At 52.0% G+C, this 27,718-nt stretch overlaps 2 protein-coding genes across 2 annotated transcripts; both read left to right on the top strand.

Moving 5' to 3' along the window:
- LOC122109159 (bone morphogenetic protein 8A-like) lies at positions 1-22,322 on the top strand. Its single transcript, XM_042681370.1, has 7 exons — positions 1-334; positions 11,725-11,914; positions 12,334-12,482; positions 18,209-18,403; positions 18,816-18,895; positions 19,408-19,518; positions 22,145-22,322. The coding sequence occupies exons 1-7, from the start codon at positions 1-3 to the stop codon at positions 22,292-22,294; spliced, it is 1,209 nt and encodes a 402-aa protein (XP_042537304.1). The 3' UTR covers positions 22,295-22,322.
- On the top strand, positions 13,468-15,030 carry LOC122108060 (succinyl-CoA:3-ketoacid coenzyme A transferase 2, mitochondrial-like). Its single transcript, XM_042680040.1, has one exon. The coding sequence runs from the start codon at positions 13,468-13,470 to the stop codon at positions 15,028-15,030; it is 1,563 nt and encodes a 520-aa protein (XP_042535974.1).
- Positions 22,323-27,718: the final 5,396 nt, after the last annotated feature.

Here is a 27,718-nt window from a genome sequence, read left to right as displayed (position 1 = left end):
ATGGCCGCGCGCCCGGGGCCCCTGTGGCTCCTGGGCCTGGCTCTGTGCGCGCTGGGCGGCGGCCCCGGCCCGCGCCCCCCTCACAGCTGTCCCCAGCGTCCCCTGGGGGCGCGCGAGCGCCGCGACATGCAGCGCGAGATCCTGGCGGTGCTCGGGCTGCCCGGGCGGCCCCGGCCCCGCGCGCCCCCCGCCACCGCGCGGCTGCCCGCGTCCGCGCCGCTCTTCATGCTGGACCTCTACCACGCCATGGCCGGCGACGACGACGACGACGGCGGCGGGGCCCCCGAGCGGCGCCTGGGCCGTGCCGACCTGGTCATGAGCTTCGTCAACATGGGTGAGTGCGGCCCGGGGTGGCGCCCGGGCCCTGGCGTCTGGGCGCTGACCACGACCTCCCTGCGGTGAACTCGGGCAGCCGAGGGAGTCAGGATGCAGCGGGCAGCACCACGGGGCGTGAGAACCGCGGTGGAAGGGGAAGGGCCAGGCGCGGGGCTTCCTGAGCCTCGGGGTCCATACCAATCCAAGTCCTGGTTTCCAAGGGGCTGCATTCACCCCGACCCCAAACATAGCCCCGAGAAAGTCTGGTGAGTTTCGAGCCCACCTGGGCGGCACCAGGAAGGCAGTGGGTCCTGAGGAGAAGGATGAGTAAACACCGTGATAAGGGCAGGCCTGAGGAGAGGGACAAAGGTCAGCGTGGAAACCTGCGGTCACATCGTCAGAGTGACCAGAGCTGCCCCACATGCCCCGAGTCCACAGCAGGCTCTGCCTGTGCAGCAGGAAGCCCTGGGTGGGTGGGGTGCTGTCAGGGAGAGCTGGAGAAGGAAGGACAGACAGCTCCCTGGGGCAGGGAATGTGGGCTATTGTCTGCATGAATCATGGTACCTGGGCACTGCTGGCCTGCCCTACAGCGAGTGCCCAGGCCTATAAGTTACCAAAGGGAAGGACTGGACTTTCTTCCTCCAAGACAAAACTTGGTTCTTCTTTTCTGAGGAACCTTCTAGAAACTGAATAGCCAGTTACTCCTGAGGTCTCAGTGCTATTTTCTCAACACTGTCATCTACAGCCATGCATAGTTACTGTGGGGCAGGTCCCCATCCAGTTTGCCTCCTGTCTGTGTCTAGTGACAGTCAGGGGTCTGGTTGGGCTGGACAGCAGCCTGGGTCTGGGGACCAGGCAATGTGGCTGAGAGAAGGGAGAGGGAGGCCCCCTTATCATGACCACGGGCCATTCTCCCCAGAGCAGGTTCTTATCCTGCCAGCAGCCCTGGGAACAGCCATCTTTCTCTCCCCAGTTCCCAGGCGAGGATGACAGGTGAGGACAGGAAGCCCCAGACAGACAGTGTACCCCTGAAATAGCACAGGAAGGCCCAGGTTGCCTGTTTCTATTCCCAGTGTCAAGGAGGTGACATTTCTGTTGGCAGGCCAGGCTTTGGGGATGGAGTTTCCTAGGGGATGAAGGCAGAGGAACACAAGGGACCCAGCTGCAGCAGGACTTGTAGGTCCTTAGCCCTTTGTTTCCCAAGGGGCAGGAATAAGGGGACAGCCAAGCCTTTGCTGTCCCAACCCAGAGATGGTGGTGGTTTGAGGTTGGGGAGCTCACAACCAGCGAGATAGCTAACCAGCACTGAGAGCCCAGGGCCAGGGTCTGGCCTGTACCCAGTGAGAAAGAAAGGAAGAAAGAGAAAAAAAAAGAGAGAAAGAAAGAAAGAGCAAAAGAAAGAGAGAGGCTGGGTGGCTCAGCAGTAGAATGCTTGCCTCACATGCATGAGGCCCTGGGTTCAATTCCTCAGCACCAAATAAACAGTAAAAAGGCCGGAAGTGGCCCTGTGGCTCAAGTGGTAGCATACTAGCCTTGAGCTGTAGAGCTCAGGGACAGTACCCAGGCCTAGAGTTCAAGCCCCACAACTGACCAAAAAAAAAATTTTTTTTTTTAAATTTTAAAAAAAGAAAGGAAGGAAAGAAAAAAGGAAGGAAGAAAGGAGGGAAGGAAGGAAGGAAGGAGGGAGGGAGTAAGGGAAGGTAGGGAGGAAGGAAGGAAGGGATTGTAGAAACAAGTGGATGTTTGTACATCTACTTGTAAGAACAACTACCATTTGAACTTCCACGCCTTCCATTCTTCACCTAGTCCTGGCAACAGTATGTGAAACTGTTTTGCTGGCTTCATTTCAAGGGCTCAGAGTGGGACATGGCCAGCCCAGGCCACACAGTGCATCCAAGGTGACATCCAGGGCTGTGGATTCCAAATCCCATTTCTTCCCATACTAGCTCTGCATGCTCCATGAGTATGTGGGCCTCAGACGCTGTGGGATTAATAAGCAGGCCTTTGTTCTGTGGCAGCAGCTGTGGGCGGCACCTTCAGAAGGGCCCTCTTTATTCTGATGGACACCTTGCACTGGTACAACTCCCTTGGCCAGAGTAGTTTTAATTGGTAATTACCCAGGCTGTGTGTGAGGAGTTAGACATGTACCAACCCTGAAGGTCAGGGCTCCAGAACCAGCATGAGGTCTAAACAGCAGAGTGTCTGTGGTCATGACTATACTTGCTTCCCACACCTGTGACCTTCAGCTGCACATTTCCTATGGGCCCATCTGGCCCTGGGAAGCCAGGCCCCTGACTGCTGAAGAAGCCTGGAAGGCCCAGAGCCACAGGCCCACCCCAGACCTCCTGCCAGGATTTGTGCTCATGAGGAGCAGGTGCCTTAGGAAGACAGCATGGTCTGCAAGGCCTATGTTGGGAGTCAAGGCTATGGTGAGAACCACTGTCCCTGACTGGCCCATCTGTCCATCCATCCTAGACTAATGCTGTCAGGCCTGCTCAATCAGAGTGAAGTAATGGGGCTGTTACTGTGTGGAACAGATGGGTCTTGTCCTTCGTCTCCCTGTGCTCCTGAGCTGAGCTTGTGTCCTGAGCACAACACTTAAGTTCTGGTCCTCACTCCTGGGCCTGCCTTTGGATCCTGCTCATCCCTGTCCCTGGTCCTCTGCTTTCTTGTCCAGGCTACATGGATGGTGTCAGGAAAATGAGTCACCTCCTGGCCCTGACCCTTAGCTCCACATCAGCAGCCCCTGCTCACAGCACTGCCCCATCCTCTGGGCATCCAGACCTGCCCAGCCTTCCTGAGGATAGGAGGAGGCAGGAAGGACTAACTTCATGTGCTCCTGCATCCTTCTCCCGATCAGTGGAGAAGCAAGTGCCCTGGCTCCAGACTGAAATCAAGGCACCAAAAGTGCTAGCAGGCAGAAGTGAAGGCAGGATCTTCACCTTTGTCTTGACCCTCTGTTGAGCCTGGCTAACTTAGTCCTGGGGTCTCAGATTCCTGAGGACAGGGCTGGTGGTGAGCTGAGGCTTTGGGTTCTGGGAGGATGTGGGCTAAGTGGGGACTGGAATTCTAGCCTGGTTCTTGCTCTGACATTCCCAGCCCTGAGACCCTGACTGATGCTGTGTCAGAGTAGGTGTTTTTCCCAAGGCTACACAGCAGGTCATCTCCTGACCTGCACATCCTGAGCTTGTCCCCAGCACCAGCAGCTCCTCTCCCCACAGCCCCAGGTCTGGCCCATCATCAGATGCAGCAAGTGCTGCTGACTTGGGCTGAAAATGAATGAACACTGTGCACTGATGATCTTCTTTTGAAAATGCATTACTGTCTTGGGATTCACAGACATTACTTGTGCTTATTTCATAAAACTCAGACCACACAAAAACTGATGGGGGGCTAGGACCCCTAGTCCTGCTGGCCAGCCCACCACATGACTGCTTTCTATCACCATAGCTTGGTTTGGCCTGTGTTAAACTAATATAAATGAAATCATAAAGGGTGGAATCTTTTGTCTAGTCTTTTAACATAAATTTTGAAATTCATCCATGGTATTGTTGCTTCCCCATTTTTGTTTTATAATTGGGTGTGTTCCATATAGATGATGATTTGGACTTACTAATTTGTTGCTATTAGTAGGCATTCAAATAGTTTCTAGTTTTGGGTTTATGAATAAAGTTGATCTGAACATTTCTGTGTGTGAGTGTGTGTGTGTGTGTGTGTGTGTGTGTGTGTGTGTGTTGTGTGTTGTTGTTGTTGGGAATTAAAACCAGGTCTTGCCCCAAGCTGTGCCACTGAGCTACACCCTAGTGTAATAGGTAATAAACCTCCCAGTTTAATATATTCTTCAGTGGACATATTAAACCTGGATTTTAATCCTGAATGCACTGAAAGCTGTGAGGTGTTGGACAGGGTGCTTAAAATCTGTGAACCTCCATTTAAAGCAAAAAAGTAAAGCTGCTGCCCAGGGTTGTGTGGGACACAGCAGATGTGCTCAGGAGCCAGCTGAGTGTGGACACCAGGTAGGAACTGAAATACATGGAACGGATCTTTTATGCCATTTTATCAGGTAGTGGCCTCACTTTGCTGTTACTCCAAGTTTTCAGCATCTCAAAGAAAGAAGTGAGCAAGCAACCAGGTTCAATGAAGTGAAAGTATGAGCAAAGTGGGAATATATACTCCACCATTGGGATCTGGCCTGAACAAGAGAGCTCCAAGGCCCCAAGGAATGGTGTCTGGGACAGTTTAAAGCTGATAGGAGTTGAGAGGAAGGGCCTTTCCACAAGAGCTTTTCTTTTCTTTTCTTTCTTTCTTTCTTTTTGACAATTGTGGGCTTGAACTCAAGGTCTAAGCACTGTCCCTGGGCTCTTTTGCTCAAGGCTAATGCTCTACCACTTTAAGCCAAAGCTCCACTTCCAGTTTTCTGGCAGTTAATTGGAGATAAGAGTCTCTAGACTTTCTTGCCTGGGCTGGCTTTGAACCATTATCCTCATATCTCAGCCTCTTGAGTGGCTAGGATTACAGGTGTGAGCCACTAGCACAGGGCTGATGAGGTTTTGTTTGTGCAAGATAGTTTAGAGTGACCAGTGGGGTCTGGGCTTAGTGATAGAGTGCTTGCCTAGCATGTGTGAAGCCCTGGGTTCAGTTCCTCAGTACCACATAAAAGAAAAAGCTGGAAGTGTCACTGTGGCTCAAGTGGTGGTAGAGCACTAGCCTTGAACAAACACAGGGAGGCTCAGGGATGGAATCCAGGCCCTGAGTTCAAGCCCCAGGATGAGAAAAAAAATAGAGTGGTGGTGGTTATATAACAGTTTTTAGACTGTGTGTGATAGGATTTCTTTCCTGAAAGATTATCTAAGTATATAGCTCTTGCTTCCTGTGCATGGGCCTTCATGAGATATTCTGTTTCACTGGGCAAACTTCAAAGTTATCAGGATGTAGCACCCATTTGGCCAACCATAAAATGAGGTAGACACAATCTTATCAGAACTGTGTGTCGGGGCGGGGGTGGGGGTGGGGGGGAGGTATGTCTTTTATGATGGTCTTGGGGTCTTCCTTTAGGTATGGATAGATCTATAGGTTGGTCTTACCCTGTTTTATCTGCCTGTTTCAGTCTCAATGCTGGGCTTTTGCTTATTTTGACTGCCCAGATATCCTCATCTCCATTTCTGCTTATAGGAACTCCACCTCTGCCAGGTGCCAGTGGCTCAAGTTTGTAATCCTAGCTACTCAGGAGGCTGAGATCTGAGGATCATGGTTTGAAGACAGCCTGGGTAGGAAAGTCCGAGAGAGGGCTGGGAAGGTGGCTCAGTGGTAGAGCGCTTCCCTTGCATGCCTGAGGCCCTGGGTTCAATTCCTCAGCACCACATAAGCAAAAAGAAAAAAGCCGGAAGTGGTGCTGTGGCTCAAGTGGTAGAGTGCTAGCCTTGAGCTGAAGAGCTGAGGGACAGCGCCCAGGCCCAGAGTTCAGGCCCCACGACCGGACTCCCCCACCCAAAAAAAAAAAAAAAAAGAAAGTCCGAGAGACTCTTCTCTCCAATTAACCACACAAAGAAACTGGAAGTGCAACTGTGGCTTAAGTAATAGAGTGCTAACCTTGAGCACAAAAGCTCAGAGACAGCACCCAGGCCCCAGAACCAACACACACACACACACACACACACACACACACACTTCCACTCCTTTTAAAAGAGTATAAACATCTGTTTTCATAAATCTGACAGTTCCCTGCCTGAATATCCAGACAGGCTCATCCCTCTTAGGATCCCGGATTCACTCTGCCTGTCTGATTTAGTGGCATATCCAGTCCTTATTTCTCCTGGTCCTTGGAAAATTGGACAAACTAAAAACAGGAGCCAAATCTGACTCCTTGTGGCACCCCACTCCTCCATGTGCCCCAGCCTCTGCCTGTAAGATCTCAGGGCAGATGCAAAGGTGAAGGACAGGAAGCTAGGCATTGGTGGGCTCACGCCGGTAATACTAGCTATTCAGGTGACTGAGCTCTGAGAATGGTGGTTTGAAGCCAACTCCAGGCAGGAAAGTCCATGAGACTATCATCTCCATTAATCACCAAAAAAGCTAGATGTGGACCTGTGGCTCAACTGGTAGAATGCTCACCTTGAACAAAAAGCTCAGGGACAGTGCCCATTCCCTGAGTTCAAGCTCCATGAACAGCTCAAACAAACAAACAAGAGTCCAAGGTGGCCCAAAGGCTCCGGAGCCAGGTGACAGAGGCTGAGCTTTGTAAGGTAGAGAAGTGCTCCCCGATCTTTGTGGTGCCCACAGTGGGGTACAGCATCTCCCAAGCTCTCTACTGGACCAGAGTCACAGAGGATCCTGCATGAAAGAAGGCATCTTCTGCTGGCACACAAGGGGCCTCTGTTTTTGTTTTTGGTCAGTCATAGGGCTTGAACTCAGGGACTGTCCCTGAGCTCTTTTGCTCAAAGCTAGTGCTCTACCACTTTGAGCCACAGTGCCACTGCTGGTATTCTGGTGATGAATTGGAGATAAGAGTCTTACAGACTTTCATTCCCTGGGCTGGCTTTGAACCACAATGCTCTCAGATCTCAGCCTCCTGAGTAGCTAGGATTACTGGCATGAGCCACCAGCGCCCAGCTTAAGGGGCCCCTTATCACCCCAATATCATCCACTACTGAAATCTAGGGCCACTCATTTCACATTGGCCCCAAGTTTACATTACAGGACCCTAACCTCTCATGTGACTCCACAGTCACTTCCAAAGCAATTGGGCCTCAGTTTCCCCATCTCTGCAGTGTTGCCCTGAAGCCTTCTCAGTTTTGACCAAAGAATGTGTCCACACCCTACCTGCCGATGGGTTCCTCCACAGGTGAGCGTGGGGTGGGGAGACTCATCAAGTCCATCTCATCACAGGAGCCCCTCTCTATAGGCAAGAGATGTGTCACCATGACTGTCTCTCTGGAAAATTCCCACAGTTCAGTTCTTTCCCACTTTGCTACAGGAGGAATCATATCCTTCTTGCTCACATCCCCTGGGACTATTTTTGGTTGTGGCAGGTTTGATGTGGTGGCCTGGGTGGGTGTTCCCTTTTAATTTAGAGTCTGAAGCCATCTAAGGCCTGGACCAGCAATTATGTGTGCAGAGTCACTTAGGAAAAGGGATCTTGAGGAAAGTCAGTAATGAGCCTGGCCAGAAATGCCTCACAGTGCACCTGGGCCTCTTGTCTGCAGAGTGGGCTTCTGTGGGAGAAAGGCCTTCAGGATGCTCGCTGCCCAGTCGCCAGGCCCTTGGCTCTCCCTCCAGCTAGCAGGGACTCAGGAGATCAGAGTCTTGTTTTAGGTGGAACTGGGGCCCCTTGGCCTTTGTTACTGGCAAGAGTAACCAGACAGGCTCAGCCTGTCCCCTCCCAGGTCCTTGGAAAGCCTGTCCTCACCTGCATGGGTCAGGTGGGAGAGGCACTAAGTCCCACAGCAATATAAAAACATGTGTGGCCTCCAATGGCGATGCTGTGATGTGATGTGGGGGCCACTCCCAGACCAGCAGTGAGGCCCCAATGGAGCCTGTGTCTTGGGACAGACAGCCCCAGGGAAGGACAGGTGGTGCCCCAGCTCTCCCCTGGAACACAGGGGCTTGGTGAGCAGGCTGCTGAGAGCAGCCCATCCACACCACATGTTCTCTCTAAAGAGTGTATCAGAGACCAGCTAAGCCAGTGGCAAGGTCCTCTAGTCCAGGGAAGAGGGACAGACCAACTGCCTGGTCTGTGAGGGGTTGGAGGGAGATGAGGAGACTCTGAGGGGAAGTAGTCTGTAGAAGAGGCATAAGGAAGCAAGATACAAGTGGCTCACACACCTGTAATCGTAGCTACTCAGGAGGCTGAGATCAGAGGATTGCAGTTCAATGCCAGTGGTATAATGCCAGCTGGGCAGAAAAGTCCATGAGACTCTTACCTCCAATAAATTACTCAGAAAAAGCCAGAAGTGGTGCTGTGGCTCAAGTGCTAGCCCTGAGCCCAAAGAGGCTCAAGGATAGCACCTTGGTACTGAGTTCAAGCTCCACGACTGGCAGGAAAAAAAGAGGCAGAGGGAACGATATAGGACAGCACAGCCTCATAAAAGGACTCTAAGTGGAAGTGGCTACAGGCAGAGAGCACAAGAGGGAGCACAGACAGACAGACCCAAGGTTGGGCCAGCTCCATAGAGGCTTGGGATATGGGTGTGAGCTTAGGCTCATCTCAGGGACCTGGAGGGGCCTAGGAAGGATTTGAGGGGAGGCCAGACAGGTCAGACAGCTCAGAAGATCCAATTTAAGCCAAGAACCAGTGGCTGAAATCACAGTTCAAATCTAGCCTGGGGAGGAGAGTCTGTGAGACTTTTATCTTCAATTAACTGCCAAAAAGGTAGAGGGGGGGGGGGGCTGGGAAGGTGGCTCAGTGGTAGAGCGCTTGCCTTGCATGCATGAGGCCCTGGGTTCGATTCCTCAGTACCACATAAGCAGAAAAAAAAACTGGAAGTGGCACTGTGGCTCAAGTGGTAGAGTGCTAGCCTTGAGCTGAAGAGCTGAGGGACAGGACCCAGGCCCAGAGTTCAGGCCCATGACCGGACCCCCCCACCAAAAGAAAAGGTAGAAGTGGGGTTGTAGCTCAAGTGGTAGCACAAGCCAAGGATAACACCCAAGACCTGAGTTCAAGCCCTAGTACACACACACACACACACACACACACACACAAATCTGATTATCCTGTCAGCTACTCTGAGCAGGAGGAGAAAAAGAAGGGTAGCTTTTGAAGTCTCTCTTTTGGTCAGAAACAAGACAGATTTAGGTCATTTTAGTGAGTCTAATTTTGTCTAGGGAACAGATACAGCCAATGCTTTGTTGGTGTTGGGCTGATAGATGCAGAGTTTGACATCTGGAGGTCCAGCCTGTGAGCGGCCGGCCTGGGCCCCAGATGTGAAAAGACAGAATGAGGACAGTGCCATGGCCACCTCTGCCCACAGTGGAAGCATGGCCTCCAGAGTGGTTTTATCAGACACTGAAGAAATTTGCCCAGAGTGATTCATGATTGTATATTTTTCTGGGAGCCACATGAAAGCAGAAAGAAGGCTCCCCAGACAGAAGCTAGTTCACTGTCTGAACATTTTAGGCAGCTTTTATGATTTTGTGGAAAGTAAAAATTTAGAGGTGCCAATGGAACCAGGCATAGCTTTCCTGATACCTAATGGGTTGCATCTACATGTCTTTTCATAGTTTCGCTAAGATGTCTTAGGGGCTTTGGGGCAAAATGGTAAATCTCTACAAAATTCTCCTAGGCATTGCAATGTGCATCTTACCCAACATTGCTATTAACAATCTGATCTTACCTGTTCCTTTCTCAGACTTATACCAGAACACTATGGAGAGCTCCTAACCACTCTCCTTCATTCTAGAGTTCATGATCCTCTCTATATTTGCCTATGACCCACAAAAGAAATAGCATGTATTTTATTTGTTGTAGTTCTGTGGTGCTAGGGATCCAACCTAGGGCTTCACACATTTATTTGACTTTTGATTGTATTCTGTCTTCCCCCATTCTTTCTAAGCCATTTGCATTTTTTCTCCATCCTTTTTTTTTTTTTGGCAGTTCTGATGATGCTTGAACTCAGGGCCTGGGCACTGTCCCTGAGCCTCTTTGGGATCAAGGCTAGCACTCTACCACTTTAGCCATAGCACCACTTCTGGCTTTTTTCTGAGTAGTTTATTAGAGATAAGAGTCTCATGGTCTTTTCTGCCTGGACTGACATTGAACCACTGGCATTGAACTGAGATCCTCAGATCTCAGACTCCTAAGTATCTAGAATTACAGGCTTGAGCCGCTGGTGCCTGGCTTTATCTACATCTTTTGATTTTATTCTATAAGCTCTGAGTACAGAGAACTCACCTGTGTTTTTTACTACAATGTTCTCAGGAACACTATTATATAAGAAAAAATGAGTGAATAAATACATCTATTTTGAAACAATATTTCAAAGTCTTGATCTGATCTTAAAGTAAACCCTAAAACATAAACAAAAACAAAAACAACATCCCAAGCTGCTGTGGGACACTGCATATTCCATTTCTTCTCCCTCATCTGGGGATAGTGCTTCCCACCTGCTTCTGCCCAGCAGGCCTGTGCCCTATCCCTCCCAGCACAGCTGTGTGCATGTATCCATCTCTGGATCTAGTCCTCACCACTAGAACAGGAAGTGCTCCCCACATCCACCTGGCAGCACATCCTGGTGCTTTTTAAAACCTGACATATGGATGCTAAGGCCAGTAGTCAGAGATGGTTTCTAAAAGACACCCACACATATAATTAAAATCTGTGTTGGGTTTGGGCGGTTCCCACCCCTGCCATCTGGAAACACAGATTGTTGGTGTTTGAAAGTGACAGGAGGCTAAAGTAACACTGCCCTAAATATACCATCCTAGGCATTTCCGTGCAGCTGGGCAAACATGGGGTGTATTCTACAACCTTGGCCTTTGCCCAGACAGCTGGGCCTGTCCCAGCCTGGTCCCCAGCTTGACTTGAATCCACGGCCTGCCCTTCATCCTCATCCTCACCTCCATGTCTGCCTCTCAGACCACCCTGCTCCCCACTGGTCAGAGGCATAGCCTGTCTCCAGCCCTGCATTCCCAGTGCACTCACGGTGCATATCAGCTCTTTTCTTTCCAGAGCAACCCTGGGCCTCCTCCACCAGCAGGATGCCTTCCCAGCCCTCAGGGCCAGTTTAGATGTCACCTCCTCCACCCTGTGACTTCCCTGGCCCTTGATGGCCTCTCCAGGAGCTTGTCACCCCTACCTGGTGTTCCTGTTCTTTCTCACCTGGCTCCTTCCTCATTCCCCTTGACCTCTAAAAGGAACTTGGGTGCTCTGAGCTCTGTGACATGGCTCTCCCTCCCATCCTCAGCTCCTCCACTCATGGCCTTGCTCTGCTGAGTGGCCCTCTGATTGCCCTCTCCCTGAACACAGGAAAATTCACACTCAGCCTCCTTATGCAGCTCAGCTCTGGCAGCTCAGCTCTTCCCCATCTCCCATTCTAGGCACAAGGTCTGGCTCTGGGGTGTCCCCTGTCCCCCCTGAAACGCAGCTAATTATGGGCCTTCCACCAAGCATTCCCCCACTATGGCTGTGTCCTTTTCTCTGGTATCCTTCTCCCCTTCGGCTGTCTCATCTGTGGGTTTTGAGTCAATGGAGGACTCCAGGAGGCTCACAAGTGGGGTTTAGGGCTCAGGGCCTGTTGAGCCCTCATGGAGTTCTCACTACATGCCTTCATGGAGCACTGTCTATACTCGAATACAGCCTGGAACAAGCCAGCTTGCAGAGGAGGAAGCTGGCCCCCAACAGGCTGCCTGAGACCCTACTCAAGCCCAAGCCATGTGGGCAGCTAGTGACTGGCTGGGTCCCGCTTTGTCTTCCAGTGGAGAGAGACCGAGGCCTGGGTCCCCAGGAGCCTCACTGGAAGGAGTTTCTCTTTGACCTGACCCAGATTCCTGCCGGGGAAGCAGTCACAGCTGCTGAGTTCCGGATTTACAAGGTGCCCAGCACCCACCTGCTCAACACGACCCTCCACGTCAGCGTGTTCGAGGTGGTCCAGGCGCACTTCAACAGGTGCCTTCTCTCTGCCTGAGCAGCCATCCTGCCTCAGGGTCTCATGGTCAGGGTCTGGCAGTGTGTCCTGTATGGGCCCTGGTATTGGGGGTGGGGGGAAGGCGAGGATCCCAGGAAAGGGAGCCTCCTTGGAGAACAGCCTCAGAAATGGAAAAATGGGAAAGATACTTGGCCAGATGTCCTCACCCTCCCATTCTGGCTCAGGGACTTGGATGGGTCACTGAGCCACTGAGCCTCAGTTTCCTCATCTGGACAAGGGTACAGTAGCTAGTTTTAGTTTTTCCTTTATGGTACCCGAGGGCCTAGCCCAAACCAGGGCAGGGTGAGGTCCCAGGAACGGTCCCCCAGGAGAACCAGACACACATTGAGGCTTGGTGCCAACCCCTGATGCTCGGTTAATTGTTCTTTCATGTCCACAGGGAGTCTGACTTGTTCTTTTTGGATCTTCAGACGCTCCGAGCTGAGGACGAGGGCTGGCTGGTGCTGGACATCACGGCAGCCAGTGACCGCTGGTTGCTGAACCGTGACAAGGACCTGGGACTCCGCCTCTGTGTGGAAGCCGAGGATGGTGAGGCCCAGGGCTTGGCTGGGAGCTGCCCCAGGACTCCTGGGAGGTGGTTTCAGCAGAGGCTCTGGCACTGTGCAGAGCGGCCTCTTGGCTGTGAGCAAGCACTGAAAGGACTCCTTGGGTGGAGGTGAGGTCCTGATAGGAGGTCCTGATAGGGGCTGCTCCCCTCCTCCCCACTGCACACCACCTGCTCCAGTCCCTGTGGCCCTTCCCAGGGAATGGCGCCTCTGTGTCCCTGCGCAGCAGCCTGGGCACTGGGAGGTTCTGCACTGGAGGACCAGAGGGGGAGGAGCTGCACCCTGAGGCTCTGAATACCAGGGGCCTGAGTTAGAATCCTGGCTCTGCAGTGCCCTGACTCAGGGGCAGGCAGTTACTGCCCTTTCTATGCCTGTTTCCTTCTCTTCAGTCTGGCGCTCAGTCACACACAGGTGTTTCAGCGGCATTTTGTTTTAATACCAGGCCGCCAAGGTGGGCATAAAACTGGCCTGTCTGTGGTTCAGCAAGAGGGCCACACAGAGGAGCAGATCGGGGCTTAACACAAGTCACTCTTTGACTTAGGGTGCCTCTGACCTAGGCAGGGTGTTTGGAGCCATGGGGTGGGTGTGTGTGACAAGATCCGACTCCGATTTTAAAGAGAACCCTGTGAATCTGAATCAGAAGGATCGCGATTCAGGGCGAGCCCAGGCAAAACGTTAGAGCGGCTGTGCATTAGTAACAGGTGGGGCTATTGCAGGTGTCTAATGCAGGCCACTGTGGATGGTGTAGGTGGGAGGGCCGTGGTCCAAGCCTGGCCTCAGTCAGAGCCGAGGGTGGGTCGGCGTCCCGGGAAGCCCGGGTCTCGGTGGGCGGGGCCGCAGCTCCCCCTGGGCGTCGCTGGGACGCGGCCCCTCCCTGCTCTGTGACGCGGCCCGACCGGGCCGCTCTCGCGGGCGCAGCGGGCTCTCCCCGTCCAGTGCCCACCGCCCGCCCTGCGCACGGACGGACGATGGCGGCGCTGCGGCTCCTGGCGTCGGCGGCGCTCCGGCGGCCCGTCCCGGCGGCCCGCTGGGGCCCGGCGCTGTCCCGGGGCTCCTCGCGCTGCTTCTCTACCAGCCCCCGCTCCCTCATCCAAATCTACACCGACCCGGTGGAGGCGGTGAAGGACATCAAGGACGGGGCGACCGTCATGCTCGGGGGCTTCGGGCTGTGCGGGATCCCCGAGAACCTGATCGGGGGGCTGCTGAAGACGCGCGTGAAGAACCTCAAGGTGGTCAGCAGCAACGTGGGCGTGGACGACTTCGGCCTGGGGCTCCTGCTGGCCGCCAAGCAGGTCAAGCGCGTGATCTGTTCCTACCTGGGGGAAAACGCGCTCTGCGAGAAGATGTACCTGGCGGGCGAGTTGGAACTGGAGATGACCCCGCAGGGCACCCTGGCCGAGCGGATCCGCGCCGCTGGGGTGGGCGTGCCCGCCTTCTACACGCCCACCGGGTACGGGACATTGGTGCAGGAAGGAGGTGCGCCCATCCTCTACGGTGAAGATGGCCACCGCATCAAATTGAGCAAGCCCCGTGAGGTACGGGAGTTCAATGGCCGGCACTGCCTCCTGGAGCAAGCCATCAGGGCCGACTTTGCCTTGGTAAAGGCCTGGAAGGCTGACCGCTCTGGCAACTTGATCTTCAGAGGAAGCGCCCAGAACTTCAACTTGCCCATGTGCAAGGCTGCGAAAGTCACCGTGGCGGAGGTGGAAGAGATCGTGGACGTGGGCACTTTTCCCAAAGAAGACGTCCACGTTCCCAACATTTATGTAGATCGCGTGATAAAGGGGCCGAAGTTTGAGAAAAGAATCGAGCGTTTAATCACACGAAGTGAGAAAGATGATGCCAAAGCCAAAAAGGGAGATGACATCAGAACTCGGATCATCAAACGTGCAGCCCTGGAATTCGAGGATGGCATGTATGCCAACCTGGGCATCGGGATCCCCGTGCTGGCCAGCAACTTCATCAGCCCTGACATAACCGTTTTTCTGCACAGTGAGAATGGACTCCTGGGCTTGGGCCCGTTCCCATTAAAACATGAGGTGGACCCTGATATCATCAATGCAGGCAAGCAGACAGTCACTGTGCTCCCCGGGGGCAGTTTCTTTGGCAGCGATGAGTCCTTTGCCATGATTCGAGGGGGCCACCTGCAACTGACCATGCTGGGTGCCATGCAGGTTTCCAAATACGGGGACCTGGCCAACTGGATGATACCTGGGAAGAAGGTGAAAGGAATGGGTGGGGCCATGGATTTGGTGTCAAGTGGTGAGAAGACCAGAGTTGTGGTCACCATGGAGCACTGCTCGAAGGATAACAAGCCCAAAATCCTGGAGAAATGCACCATGCCTCTGACTGGGAAGAACTGTGTGGACCGCATCATCACTGAGAAGGCTGTGTTCGACGTGTGCAACAGCAAAGGGCTAGTCCTGACAGAGCTCTGGGAAGGCTGTACCATGGATGAGCTCAAGAAGTGCACAGCCTGCGACTTCGCCGTGTCCCCAAAACTCAAACCCATGCAGCAGGTGGCAATCTAAGGGTGGCAGCCCTGGGCCCAGTGTGGGTCTCGAATGAGGTCAACGGGGGAGGAAAGAAATTGGACATGCTGCTCAGATTTTTTTCACTTCAGCATGAAAATGCTAGCATACTGCTGGCTTCTCTGGCATCTGCCACTAGGCAGACTGTCAAGAGTCACATGTGTTTGATTAAAAGTAGTAGGAAAATATCTAAGCTCAGATCCTGTGTCCTGAGTACTGCGGAGCTCTTGCTATGCTTGCTGAGGGTGCTGCCCCCTGCTCCCCACACTCTGTGCAGTTTGTAGTAATTCCATGCACAGCAGAGGGTTCCCGGTCCGATTGCCCTCCAGTGCTTCCCTCATAACTGAACCATGCCATGTAGGGAAATGGTGAGGCAGAAATCACCCCAGGTACCATTTGCTGCTGCCATAAAAAAAACAACAGGGACCAAGCCGGGCAATGGTGGCTCATGTCTGCAATCCTAGTGTAGGAGGCTGAGATCAGAGGATCACAATTCAAAGCCAGCCTGGACAGCAAAGTCCATGAGACACTTATCTCCAATTAATCACCAGAAAACCGGAAGTGGTGGTGTGGCTTAAGTGGTAGAGCTCTAGCCTTGAGCTAAAGAGCTGAGGGACAGTGCCTAGGCCCAGAGTTCAAGCCCCATGACCAACGAGGAAAAAGAACCCAGGAAGCTAGGGCTAGGAATGTGGCATGTGGCTTAGTGGTGCTTGCCTAGCATGCATGAAGCCCTGGCTTCAATTCCTCAGTACCATATAAACAGAAAAAGCTGGAAGTGGCTCTGTGGCTCAAGTGGTAGAGTGCTAGCCTTGAGCAAAAGAAGCTCAGAGACAGTGCCCAGGCCATGAGTTCAAGCCCCAGGACTGGCAAAAACAAAAAACCAAAAACCAGGGACCTAAGTTTGTGTAAGTGAGGGAAGAAATGATGTCCTCTCAGAAGCTCTTCACTTCAGCCCTCCCAACTTCTCTTCCAGGTTCACATTTTTTCCCCCTAATTTAGTTTTCCTGTGTCCTGCCCTCCAGGGTGCTCCCCACTGGGAGTAATGAGGGTTGGTCTCCATAGGTCAGGACTTGGTAACCAGAGAGACCCAAGAGGACAGTGGTGCTGGAATTCCATCTAGAAGACCCCTCCACAAATAACCTGTCTCTACATCTGTCTCCAAAGGCTTCCGCTTGCCATAGAACGAGTCCTAGCAACAACCCATGGCTTAGATGATATGCCCCTCTCAGTCCACACCACATTCTGACATCCTCTCATCTATTCTGCAGCCCCAAATGCCTTGTGTGAAATATTCCCTCCTAACTGAACAGGGGCTCTGGGGAGTGTCGTCGTCCTGAATCTATAGTCTCACAACCAAAGTGAAAATTTGTAGCTCCATATGTGTGGTACAGATGCACTTGCTGTGTGCAGCTCCAGAGCCTCAGTGCCATGGGAGTGCCACTCAGATTCCAGCTACTCTCACCCCAAGGAATGACCAAGTTTTCTTGGAGAGAGAGACAGGAAGGGAACACATGGGTGCAGGGAAGTGACAGGGACCATATCAGATGGGGTGGATGGAAGGTCCCTAGTGCTCAGCCCAATGCTTTCTGGGCCTTCTGGGGCACCTGCTCAGTCCTGCAGGTCAGGAGAAGTCTTCAAAATTGGCAAGGAGAGGCAGCGATGGAAAGAAGGGGAGATCTACCAGGAGAGTATGAAGGAAAGACTTAGACATGGTCCACTGGAAGCAAATTATTCCACCTGAAGGCTGAGTCTGGGGAGGCAGGCAGGAACAGCTGGCCCCATCACTACGCCCATCTGTGCCCTGCAGCCAGCTGGAGGGAGGGGCCTGCCCTGGGATGGGCAGAGCTGTAGAGAAAGGGGACCTCTGGGCTCAGCTTCCCCAGGCCTGCCAGATGCAAAACACCCTAGCCAGGTCTCTGTCATTTGGGCAAGATATAAATATCCTGGCTTTGCAAGTGTTGCTTTGAACCCTTGAACAGTCCAGGCCTTATTTTATACTTTTGTGAGATGGGAACTTAAATTCTCCATGGCTCTCTGCCACATTCCTGAAATGGATTCTTAAGGGCCCAGTGCATTTGTTGGGGGCAGCTGATGGCATAGCTCATTCTCTAGATTGATGGGTTGTTCCATCAGTTGGCTAGTAAACACCTGGTCTGAGGCCCAACTTCCAAGGAGCTGACCTTTGAGTGGACTGTGGGTAGGGTAGGCAGTAGCCTTGATCTGTAGTGTGTAGCAAAGAACCTGGTCAGCTGCCTGTGGAATAAAACTAGACCTGAATGTGCAATGCACACGTGCATGTATGTGTGTTTATAGGAATATGTGGTGTATATGTGTGTGTTGGCACTTGTCACATGACGGTACAATGTAACATAGTACAGTCAACTGAATGAAGGTGCTAGTTTTTTCTTTTTTTTTTTTTTTGCCAGTCCTAGGGCTTGAAATCCCTGCCTGGGTGTTGTCCCTATGCCTCTTAGTGTTCAAGGTTAACACTACCACTTGAGCCACAGTGCCACTTCTGGCTTTTTCTGAGCAGTTTATTGGAAATAAGTCACCGACTTTTGTGCCTGGGCTGGCTTCAAACCATGATCCTTGGAACTCAGCCTCCTGAGTAGCTAGGATCACAGGTCTGAGTCACCATCATCCGATGATGCTGGTTTTTTTGTTTTTGTTTTGTGCCTGAAGAATGCTATGCTCGTCAAGCCCCGGCTATGTCCTAGAAGAGGCTGCCCTGAATTGTCAGCATCATAAATCACACAGTTACAGCCCCAGAAAGTAGGGATAGAGGGAGGAACCTTAGGTCCCCATGTGAGGAGCAGTCCTGCTTCTGAGCATCACTACAGAGGACTCTGCTCATCACTGGGGACTCCAGTGTGATTGCCCCAAGGACCAACCCAGGTAACAGAGGAACAAACTTTGAAGCCTGTCAAATGCTTCACAAGTGTCCATGTCCCTAACAGTGATGGCTGCGTTCCCTGAGGCCTCTGTTCTGCCACCTCCTCAGACTGCTGCCAGGGGGCTGCCAGCTGGACTTGGGAATCCTGGCTCCAAATAAGGAAATTGAGGCTTAGCAAGTCCCCTCAAGCTTCCAGCCCCCAGCTCCTGCTGAGGAGCAGAGGCCTCTGCTCGATCCCTGGCAGGTCCACCATCCACGAGTGACCCTCTCTCCTCTCTGTCTCAGGGCACAGTGTGGATCCTGGCCTGGCAGGTCTGCTGGGGCAACGGGCTCCACGCTCCAGACAACCGTTCATGGTCACCTTCTTCAGGGCCACTTCAAGCCCTGCCCGGGCCCCGAGGGCGGCAAGACCCCTGAAGAGGAGGCAACCCAAAAAGCCCAATGAGCTGCCACACCCCAACAAACTCCCAGGGATCTTTGGTGAGGGCAGGGGCTGGGGCTGGGCTGGAGCCTTCTTCCCAGGGAGGAGCCCTGCTGCTGGTCTAGACAGAGGGGCCTGGCAGGCGGGTGGCTGGAGACAGGAGCGGGTCCAGAGGAAAAGGAGAGAAGCCATGGGATGGCTGAGTGTGCTGCTGGGTGTATGTCTATTGGAGGGCTGGAGGCTCATCATCTGCAAGACAAGGGACAGGCACTGAACACAGGGCACCCGTAGCAACTGGGGTCATGGAGGCTGTTCAGCTGGGTCACAGCCCAGGCAGGGATCCAGGGATGAGAGTTGTGACGACCAATGGTGTAGTGTCCTCCTGCTCCTTTACTGAACAAATGTGCCCCACGCCATGGCATCTGCACAGAGCAGAGCTCCAGAGTGGACCTGTACCGTCTGTCCCCACAGATGACCGCCACGGCTCCCATGGCCGGCAGGTCTGCCGTCGGCACGAGCTGTACGTCAGCTTCCAGGACCTCGGCTGGCTGGTAATTTCTGCCTCCCCTTCTCCCTGGGACAGTCCCCACCTGCAGGCCCTGGGGAGCGAGTGGAAGTGTAGGCACCTTAAATTCTCTCCTGAAGTTTTTCCTTCTGGGTTTCCCAACTTTTCTACTGAGAATAGGCTGCTTTCACTGTGTGAAGTCATTAAAAAAATAGATTAAAATGCATGGAAATGGGGATTATCTCAGCCCCAACCAACTAAATTGCCAACACTGCCATGGGGAAACTGAGGCAGTGTAGGCAGAGCCTGGAGCATTTGCTCTGAGGGAGGGGGAGGGTTAGCAGGGACAAGGTGTGACAGGGACACAGCTCTGGCCCAGGCCTGTCTGCTGAGGGTGTCTGGGTAGACTCAGGTCCTGGGGTGGAGGCTGCCCAGGAGGGGCCAGAGTGGGGCTCTGGGGCTCAGGGAGCGTAGGGCAGCTCCAGGTGTCCTGTCAGGCCTAGGCTGAGGGGTGTGAAGGGGCCACGTGGACAGGACTCACCTTCTCCCATCTCTCAGGACTGGGTCATCGCCCCCCAGGGCTACTCGGCCTATTACTGTGAGGGAGAGTGCTCCTTCCCGCTGGACTCGTGTATGAACGCCACCAACCACGCCATCCTGCAATCCCTGGTCAGTACTGCAGCACAGCGGGCGGGACCCTGGGCCTGGGGCCTGAGGACAAGGCCTCTTTGCCACTGTGGCAGGGAGCGCAGCTGCCGGGAGGTGCTTTTTCTACAGGGACTTGCCATGTAGCCACCTGCCTACTTGCAGACGCTCCTGCCCACCCACACAGACACCTGCACACTTCCGCTGTGGGCCATGGTGACCATGTGTTGGGTGCAGACCCACTGCACAGCCCAGTTGTCACATGCTCAATAGACAGTGTTCTGCAGGGCACCTGTGCGGTCTTTATGTGCTTGCACTCCAGCACACATAAACACTGTTTGCAGGACATGCATGTGTGCCTCCCTCCTGGCATGGCCACATGGCAGTGTGCCCCCTGCAACTAGAGCCTTCTGTGCTTCCTTCCTGGCTGGCAGTTTCTCAGGCAGCAGGTCTGGTTAAGCCTGAGTCTGGGCCAATCACTGGTGGAGAAGTTTGTCATGGGAGCACAGCTGCATGCTGCACTGCCGAGGATTTTGTATTGAGACTGGAGAGGCTGTTGGAGCTCCAGAACTTTTTGCTTGAGTCCTGGTGCCCAGTATCCCCCTTATGATTTTATGGTAGGAAGATGGAGAGAGAAGGAGAGGCAGAGGTGGGAGGGTGGAGGGAAGGAGAGAAATGAACAAGCACGTCTTTGAGGGATGCTACATTTTCATAATGGCAGTGCCCTTCTCTGAGGTCTGGGAGAAGAACCCAGGGTGATCATAAGGCAGCTCCACCCTTATGCCAGGTGAGGGAGCCCCTGGGGATGGGTGTGCTGTCCCTTCCAGAGCTCCCCACTATCCCCCATACTGCCCTGCCCAGGCCCACATGGTGGCCAGGAAAGTGAGCACTCATGAGCTGACAGTCACTGACCTGTGGGGAGGCTGTGGTGAATGTCCGGCAAGCTAGCAATGAAGTTGTCCTAAGACCAAGAGGGAGGCGTGGGAGCAGGAGGGGTGAGTGAGGAGCAGTGCAAAGCCCCAAGATAGGGGATCCTGGAGGGTTCCAGGCCAGCAGAGGGCAGAGGGCAGGAATGGTGTGAGGAAGGGGAGTGTGGGAACATGAAGTTGGGTGGGCATGGTGGGGTACATAGGGCTGGGCTCCCCGTACGGGGGGTGGAATTTATTCTCAGTTTACTGAGAAGCTGGGGGGTTTAGCACAGCACTGTCATGGCTAAGCTCCTCCATAGAAACCTGTGTGGCAGGGTGGAGTCCTGCGGTAGAAGGTGGAGGAGGTAGGAAGGCCGAGGTGGGCTGCCGTGTTCAGGACAGGAGGTAAGGAGGGATTACTGGTGGGGATGTGAAGTGGTCTGAGGCCTAAGAGATGGGGTCGAGCATCCTTTCCTCCTTGCGCCTTGATTAATAGAGGGAGGGATGGAGGGGGGGAGGTCCAGGAGGCTTAGAATTTGAGGTAAGAGGTCTGGCATGGGGATACATGCTGTAGGAAATTAGAGGAAATGAGTAGCCCTGCTGAGGCGCTCTAGACCACATGTGTGGAGGCGAGTGAATCAATAGATCTGAATCTGTGTAACTGAGCAGAGAGATCCAAGATGGGACTTGGAATGTAAGAGCCATAGCGTGTGGCATGCGGAAGTCTAAGTCTCAGCTTAGATGAGAGATGAGACCTCTGGAAAAGAAGCAGTAGCCAAGGGGTGACTGAGGAAGAGCCAAAGGAGAGAGACTTCAGGGGACACTGGAGTTAGGGAGGAGACCCTTAGGGAACACAGCAACCCAGTAGGATCTCCCAAACATGGAACCCATCATGTTGTGCCCACTCTCCCCAGAGCTGCTCTCGGCTTAGGACAAAGGCCTCTCATCATCTACCCTGCTTACTCACCCAGTATCCCCCACCAGGCAGTCAGTAGTCACCCTGGCTCTCAAGTCACTGCAAGCCTGTCTTCTTACTGGGTGACACTGGTATGTTCGTTAAAATGCTTCTATCTCCCCACCTGCCTTCTTACCAGGCTGTCATGAGAACAAGGGCTCTAGCTGGTGTTAGGAGCAGTGAGACACATTGAGAGGAGGTCACAGAGCTCCAGAAAGCTGATCCATTGTTTTTGTGTGTGATTCCTGGCTCTTGGTCTGCAGGGGAGGGCTCATGATGGCTACTGCTAAGAGCCAATGGGGACCTAGTAGAGGCACAAAGAAGAGTGGAGAAGGGAGGCCCCAGGGACTCCCTTAGTGGATGAGGGCACTTTTTAGGGTTGAGGACAAGGCTGGAGACCCAGTAAGGACACTTCTAGAAGTATATGGAGAAGGGAGCCCCCAGAGGAGGCACTGCTGCTGGGGTGGCCTGGGCAGGGTGTATGTGGACTAGCAGCATTGTCCCTGTCTGGGCAGCAGGGGTGTGGGGGGCAGTGAGGAGAGGGCTGGAAGAATGAGAGACAGGTGTGTAGGGTAGACAGCCATAGCAGGCCTCCTGGCTGCACCTTGAGGGTGGCAGCAGGCAGGTCTGCCCTGGCTGCAGGTGGAGAGCGACCTGAGGTGCGGCAAGGGGCTGAGACCTGAGACAGGCTGGGGTGGACAGACGGAGGCAGAGCTGGGGCCACTCTGGAAGGATCCTTGGAGACCACGGGGCTCATGGCCCCTGCCTGTGTCCCTTCCCTGTCCAGGTGCACCTGATGAAGCCAGACACAGTCCCCAAGGCGTGCTGTGCGCCCACCAAGCTGAGTGCCACCTCTGTGCTCTACTATGACAGCAGCAACAACGTCATCCTGCGCAAGCATCGCAACATGGTGGTCAAGGCCTGCGGCTGCCACTGAGTCCCCCAGGTTCTGCTGACCCACCAGCCCTGAACTAGCCTCCCCTTTCCAGTGGACAGGCCCCTCTCAGGAGGCAGGAAACCTTCAAACCTAGTCAGCCCAAGGCCAGGGTGGTAGGAAGGGCCTTCAAACCTCATGTCCATGCCCCTTCTTCCTTTTTGCCAGGGCTTAGTCCTAAACCCTTCTGCCACTCCTCTTGTTTGAGGTTGGTAAGAGGCCTGCCTTCAGCCCACATGGTCTGCGTCCTCAGCTGCAGTCCCGCCTTCCCCCAGAGCCATGTACTCACTGGCTCTAGGATTGGCACAGTGTATAGACCTATCCCTGCCTCTCCCTGGCCCAGGCTATGGGCAGGTATGGGATGACCCGAAAGGCACCTAGAGCTGTAGATTAGCCACCTCAAATTCTTCACTCTCCATTCTCCTGTGTAACAGAGTGTAGTCTCACCCCCTGACCCCTCCCAATTCAGCCTCTTTCCCAGGTGCAAACTAGGGAGTTTTTGGAGTTAAAAACTATGGACTTGCCCTCAGTGTGCACATTTATGGATCTGGATTACCAAATGTCTGGCCCATCACAGGACCTTTAGGCAACCACTAGCAAGGGATCACTCAATGGATCACTGGTGACATGTAAACTGAGAACTGACTGTTGTCTTTTGCCATATTAAGGAGCAACGTATTCCCCCCCACCATAACATGTCTAACATGTCTTAACACTGGTCAGGCCTGTCAGGCCTGGGGTCAAGTCAGTATCTGTTTGTGTCCAAGTTGTAAAAAAAGGTTGGTCAGCAAAGTTGGCATCACCCTAGGGACCCAGCAGCCCTGTCCTGTTTGAGTCAAAGAAAAGGCCCCAGTCTCAGGGGCGTGACAGCTGGTAATTAGGCAGAGTTGGGAGGGGAGATTGTCTCAGCATCCACTGTTACCGGAAGTGGCAGTTCTCCATAGGAGCAGCCACTGGGAGTTGCAGTGTTTATTTGATTTTGGACTCACTAAGCCTGTAATTTACCTGTGGGAACAAACAAGAGTCCAGCTGTGTGAACTGTGTCATTAAGAGCTGGTACTGGGCCCACCCGTCCTCAGGCACACCCAGTTGAGGTGGACCCACCCAGAGGCCCAATGATGAGCTTCTCTGGAGTTCACACTATATTCTTGAGTGGGGCTCAGGGAGGCAGGTCTGGTCTGCAAGGCATGGGTTTCACTGCAGGGCAGCAGTATCTGGGCCTGGGAGCACTTCTGGAGTAGGGAAAGGAACTCTCCCATGGGCACAAGAGGTGGACCCAGACTGAAAGACTATCCATCTGCATGAGGGCTACCACGTCTGGTAGCTACCTCTGAAACTGGAGAAAATTGGGCTTTTTGACCTTCAAAAAACCTTCAGCCAGGGAATCTGTCTACCAAGGCTTTATTGCACTGAGTACACATGCAGCCTCACAATCCAGAGTGTGGAGTCCAAATGGCTGTCACAAGGCAGTTGGCATATAATATGGATGACATTCCAGAACTTCTCTAACAATTCTTAGTTTTCAACATCAAGGATTGTTTTTTAGACAATTGTAAATAATAAAATTTATAATTATATACTTCTGGTATCTTTTTTGTGTCCAGCCAATGACCTGGCATAATTTAGGGCTCAATCAGGCACAGTACCTAGGAAGGAACAAGAGTGGTTATCTTTTTTTTTTTTTTTTTTGGTTACTTGTGGGACTTGAATTCAGAGCCTAGCAATTCCTGAGCTTTTTGGCTCAAGTAGTGCTCTACCACTCAAGCCACAGCACCACTTCTAATTTTCTAGTGACTAATGGATTTTCCTGCCTGGGCTGGCTTTGAACCACGATGCTCAGATCTCAGCTTCCTGTGTAGCTAGGATTACAGGATTACAGCCACTGGCACCTTTTTTTCATCCCTTTTTTATACAGAAAGGAAAAACAAGGAATTACCTACCTAGCTGGCCATCAGATTTCCAATTGTGTGTGTGTACTGGGGTTTGAACTCAGGGTCTGGGCACTGTCTTTGAATTTTCTTTGCTCAAGGCTAGTGCTCTACCACTTAAGACATAGCTCCACTTCCAGCTTTTTGGGGTTTAACTGGGGATAAGTCTTCGACTTTCCTGCCTGCGTTGGCTTTGGACATTGATCCTCAGATCTCAGGCTCCTGAGTAGCTAAGATTACAGATTTGAGTCACCAGCACTTGGCTAGACTTCCCATTTTTGATGGTCATCAAATGAAAAATGGAAAAGTCCTTGAACAGTGAAATAGCTGTGAGTGAACACAACTATTTTTCAAGGAGTTTCCTATTTGCTGGGCTATGCACAGCAAATGGGTGTCTTGGCTGACAACACTGTGACAGTGCCATTTCCCCTTTCATTTGGGAGAGGGCCTGCTTATATAACTGGTTGTCCCAGAGGAGGAAGTAAAATAAAGGTGTTCAGTTCAGACCTACTGATAGCAGTGAGAAATCAGTGACAGTTGTCAGAAAAGGAAGACACAAAATATAGCAGTGTAAATGTTGTCAATACTTGTGTGCGCGCGCATGTGTGTGTGCACATATGCACGCACGTGCTTGCCAATACTAGGGCCTGAACTCCAGACCTCAAGCTCTCCTTTAATTTTTTTTTTTTTGTTCACAGTTGGTTCTCTACCACTTGAGCCATACCTTCACTTCCACCTTTTTGCTGGTTAATTGGGAGCTAAGAGTCTCTTGGATTTGTCTACCCAAAGTTGGCTGTGAACCTTGATCCTCAGGTCTGAGTCCTGAGTAGCTAGGATTATAGGCATGAGCCACCAGCATCCAGCTAAGTTGACTCAGTCTACTAAGGAAAAAAAACAATGTTTCTGAAAAATTCCTATGAAATAGGAAAACAGTGTAGTAGCAAATGGATATGAGTCCAGCCTTGGCTTCTTCCTCTGCAGAACTATAAAAATTAGATACCTACAAACATTTGGGATGCCTGGCATATAAATAATTAACAAGTGGTACCTGTTATCACTACAAGTAGATCTTCTCATTTTGAGCCACTTCTGTACAAAAATGTGATGTGCAAGTGATGTTCTTTTTCAGAAAACTCTGCACACTGCATTCCTTGAGAGCAGTACTTGCCTTCTAACCACCTTTAAAGACCTGGCAGGTATCTAGTCAGAAGGTGGTAGCTGGGCTGTGAGCCTTCAATACTGTGTTCCCAGACATTGAGACCCACATCTGCTGAAGGACAAATGCGAGATCCCACGAGATCCCACCATAGCAATCTGAATGGGGCAACTGCTCATTCAGGGTTCTACCAGTAATAAAAATAGACCTTACATGAACACTTGACCCACTTTTATTAGTATTTTCATTGTTAATCTTCCAATGGTTGTAAAAGGGGGCTACAATTTAACATGTCCATTTATGTGTCTGGTGCTTTTTGATCAACACCCTGCCATCTATCTCCCATCCCTTCCTTTTTCACATATGTACATTGAGTATTGTCACATATTTGTTCCCCATTCCCTCTCATTTCCACCCCCTTCCTATCAGCCCTGCTTTTTACATTTTTTTTGAAAAAAAAATTGAAGTCTGAGAGCATGGCTCAAGTGGTAAGAGTACCTACTAGCAATTACAAGGCCCTAAGGTAAAGCCAAGTACTGACTGGAAAAAAAAATGGTTTTCGAAGTAGATAATACAAAAAAAATGTAATTAAAATCACCATTAATATGTTGATCAACTTATTTCAAGGCTGATTTCTCTAAAGTATACTGACAAATTAGGGATCATTTTCATAAACCTGGGATACCATACTATATGAGTTGTTTCTGATGGGGCTTTTCTGCTTATTATAGGGTGAAAATTGCCCTGTTAATAAATACTTTTTTGAAAACATGCCTGTCTAATTTCCCACCACCTAGACTCTGTACTGCTGAAACTTTTGTCCATGGTCCCATTTCTCCCTCACAGGGTTGCTAAGGCTGCATTGACTGAGCTGGATACAGCAGAGTTGGAGACAGTCATCATTTGAGAGGAAACACTAGCAGTCTCTGGTCTCTGCCTTGGTCCAGCCATCACAGGCTGGGCAAGGTCCAACTATATGATTGCACAAAGCAGAGCCAGGGCCCTCAGTAGTGGCATTGGAGCAGTGGGAGTGCTGTTGGGAAGAACCTGGGACAGGAAACAAGCAGGCCCAGGGGAAGCAGCTTTGCCCTTCAGACCTACCTGGTGCTCCTGGATCCACTCCCCAAATGGGTGAATCCCTTCAGAAACAATAAGGGCTGGTGTGTCAGCAGCAGAGGCAGCCAGGCTGCTGGGCCATGATGTTCTCCAGGTTCTAGGGCCCCTCTTCCCTCCTTCCTGTCAGAGTAGGACATATTCCTGTCTACCCACTAAGGGTCCAGGGAACTATGGAGACCATTACCATGTCTCCCCACCAAGGCCTTGGGTCACAGCTATCCTGTAGCAGATTGTGATCCACAAACCCCCAACATATTGAGTCTGAGCCCACTAAGTCTCCCAGGACTCACTGCCACTGACAAGGGGGCAGGCTAAGCTTTTACATGGGCTCTGCGCTCACCATTCTGTATGATCTTTGGTAATTATGTAATGTGAACTTCAGTTTACCTGTGAAAGGTTTCAGTATGATTCAATCTATGGACACTCAAGCAGTGAAAGAGGAAGAACCATCAATGGCTCTAATTTGGCAGATTGTTAGAACTACCCACAGGTCTCTCACCTCCCAAAGCTACAACATGAACAGTGATTGATCAGCATCACAGGACACCATCGCTCATTGAGGGGGGCTGGCTGTGCTAACCTCTTTATACACATCCTCGCAGGTTTTTGCTTTGTTTTACTTTCTGGTGCCAGTACTGGCACTTGAACTTAAGGCCTGGGCTCTGTTCCTTATCTTTTCTGCTTAAAGCTGGAACTCTACCACTTGAGCAAAAGCAACACGTCTAGCTTTTTAGTGGTTAATTGGAGATAAAATGTCTCACAGACTTTCTTGCCAGGGCTGGCTATAAACCATGATCCTCAGATCTTAGCCTCCTGAGTAGCTAAGATTACAAGTATGAGCCATTAGCACTTTGCTCTTAAACTCTTATAAAAGCCCTGATCAGTGCTATGGTCTCAAGCTCCATATGCTTATCTTACAGCTGGTGAGTGTCCTCTGAGGCTGACCTCTGTGCACAAAAGGCTAATATTAGCAAGGTCAACTTTACCACACCATGGTACCCAGTATAGTCAAACACCACCTGGATGATGCTGTGAAGGTAGTTTTTAGATGGATTAATATTTGTATTCTATAAGGTGAGTGTAAAGTCCTATGAGGAAGATGACTACAATCACCAGAGGAACTCTGCTCTAGACTATGGATGGCAATGGCATCACCTCCTCCCACCCCCTGGCCTGCTGACTGCTCTCAGATTTCAGACTTGCTGCAGGAGCCAGCCAGTTACTTAA

Source organism: Dipodomys spectabilis, unplaced genomic scaffold, assembly GCF_019054845.1.
Source record: "Dipodomys spectabilis isolate Male_0828 unplaced genomic scaffold, ASM1905484v1 ptg000002l, whole genome shotgun sequence".
NCBI lineage: Eukaryota > Metazoa > Chordata > Mammalia > Rodentia > Heteromyidae > Dipodomys > Dipodomys spectabilis.
The sequence above is the reverse complement of the archived record's forward strand: the minus strand, read 5'-3'. Positions and strand labels throughout refer to the sequence as shown.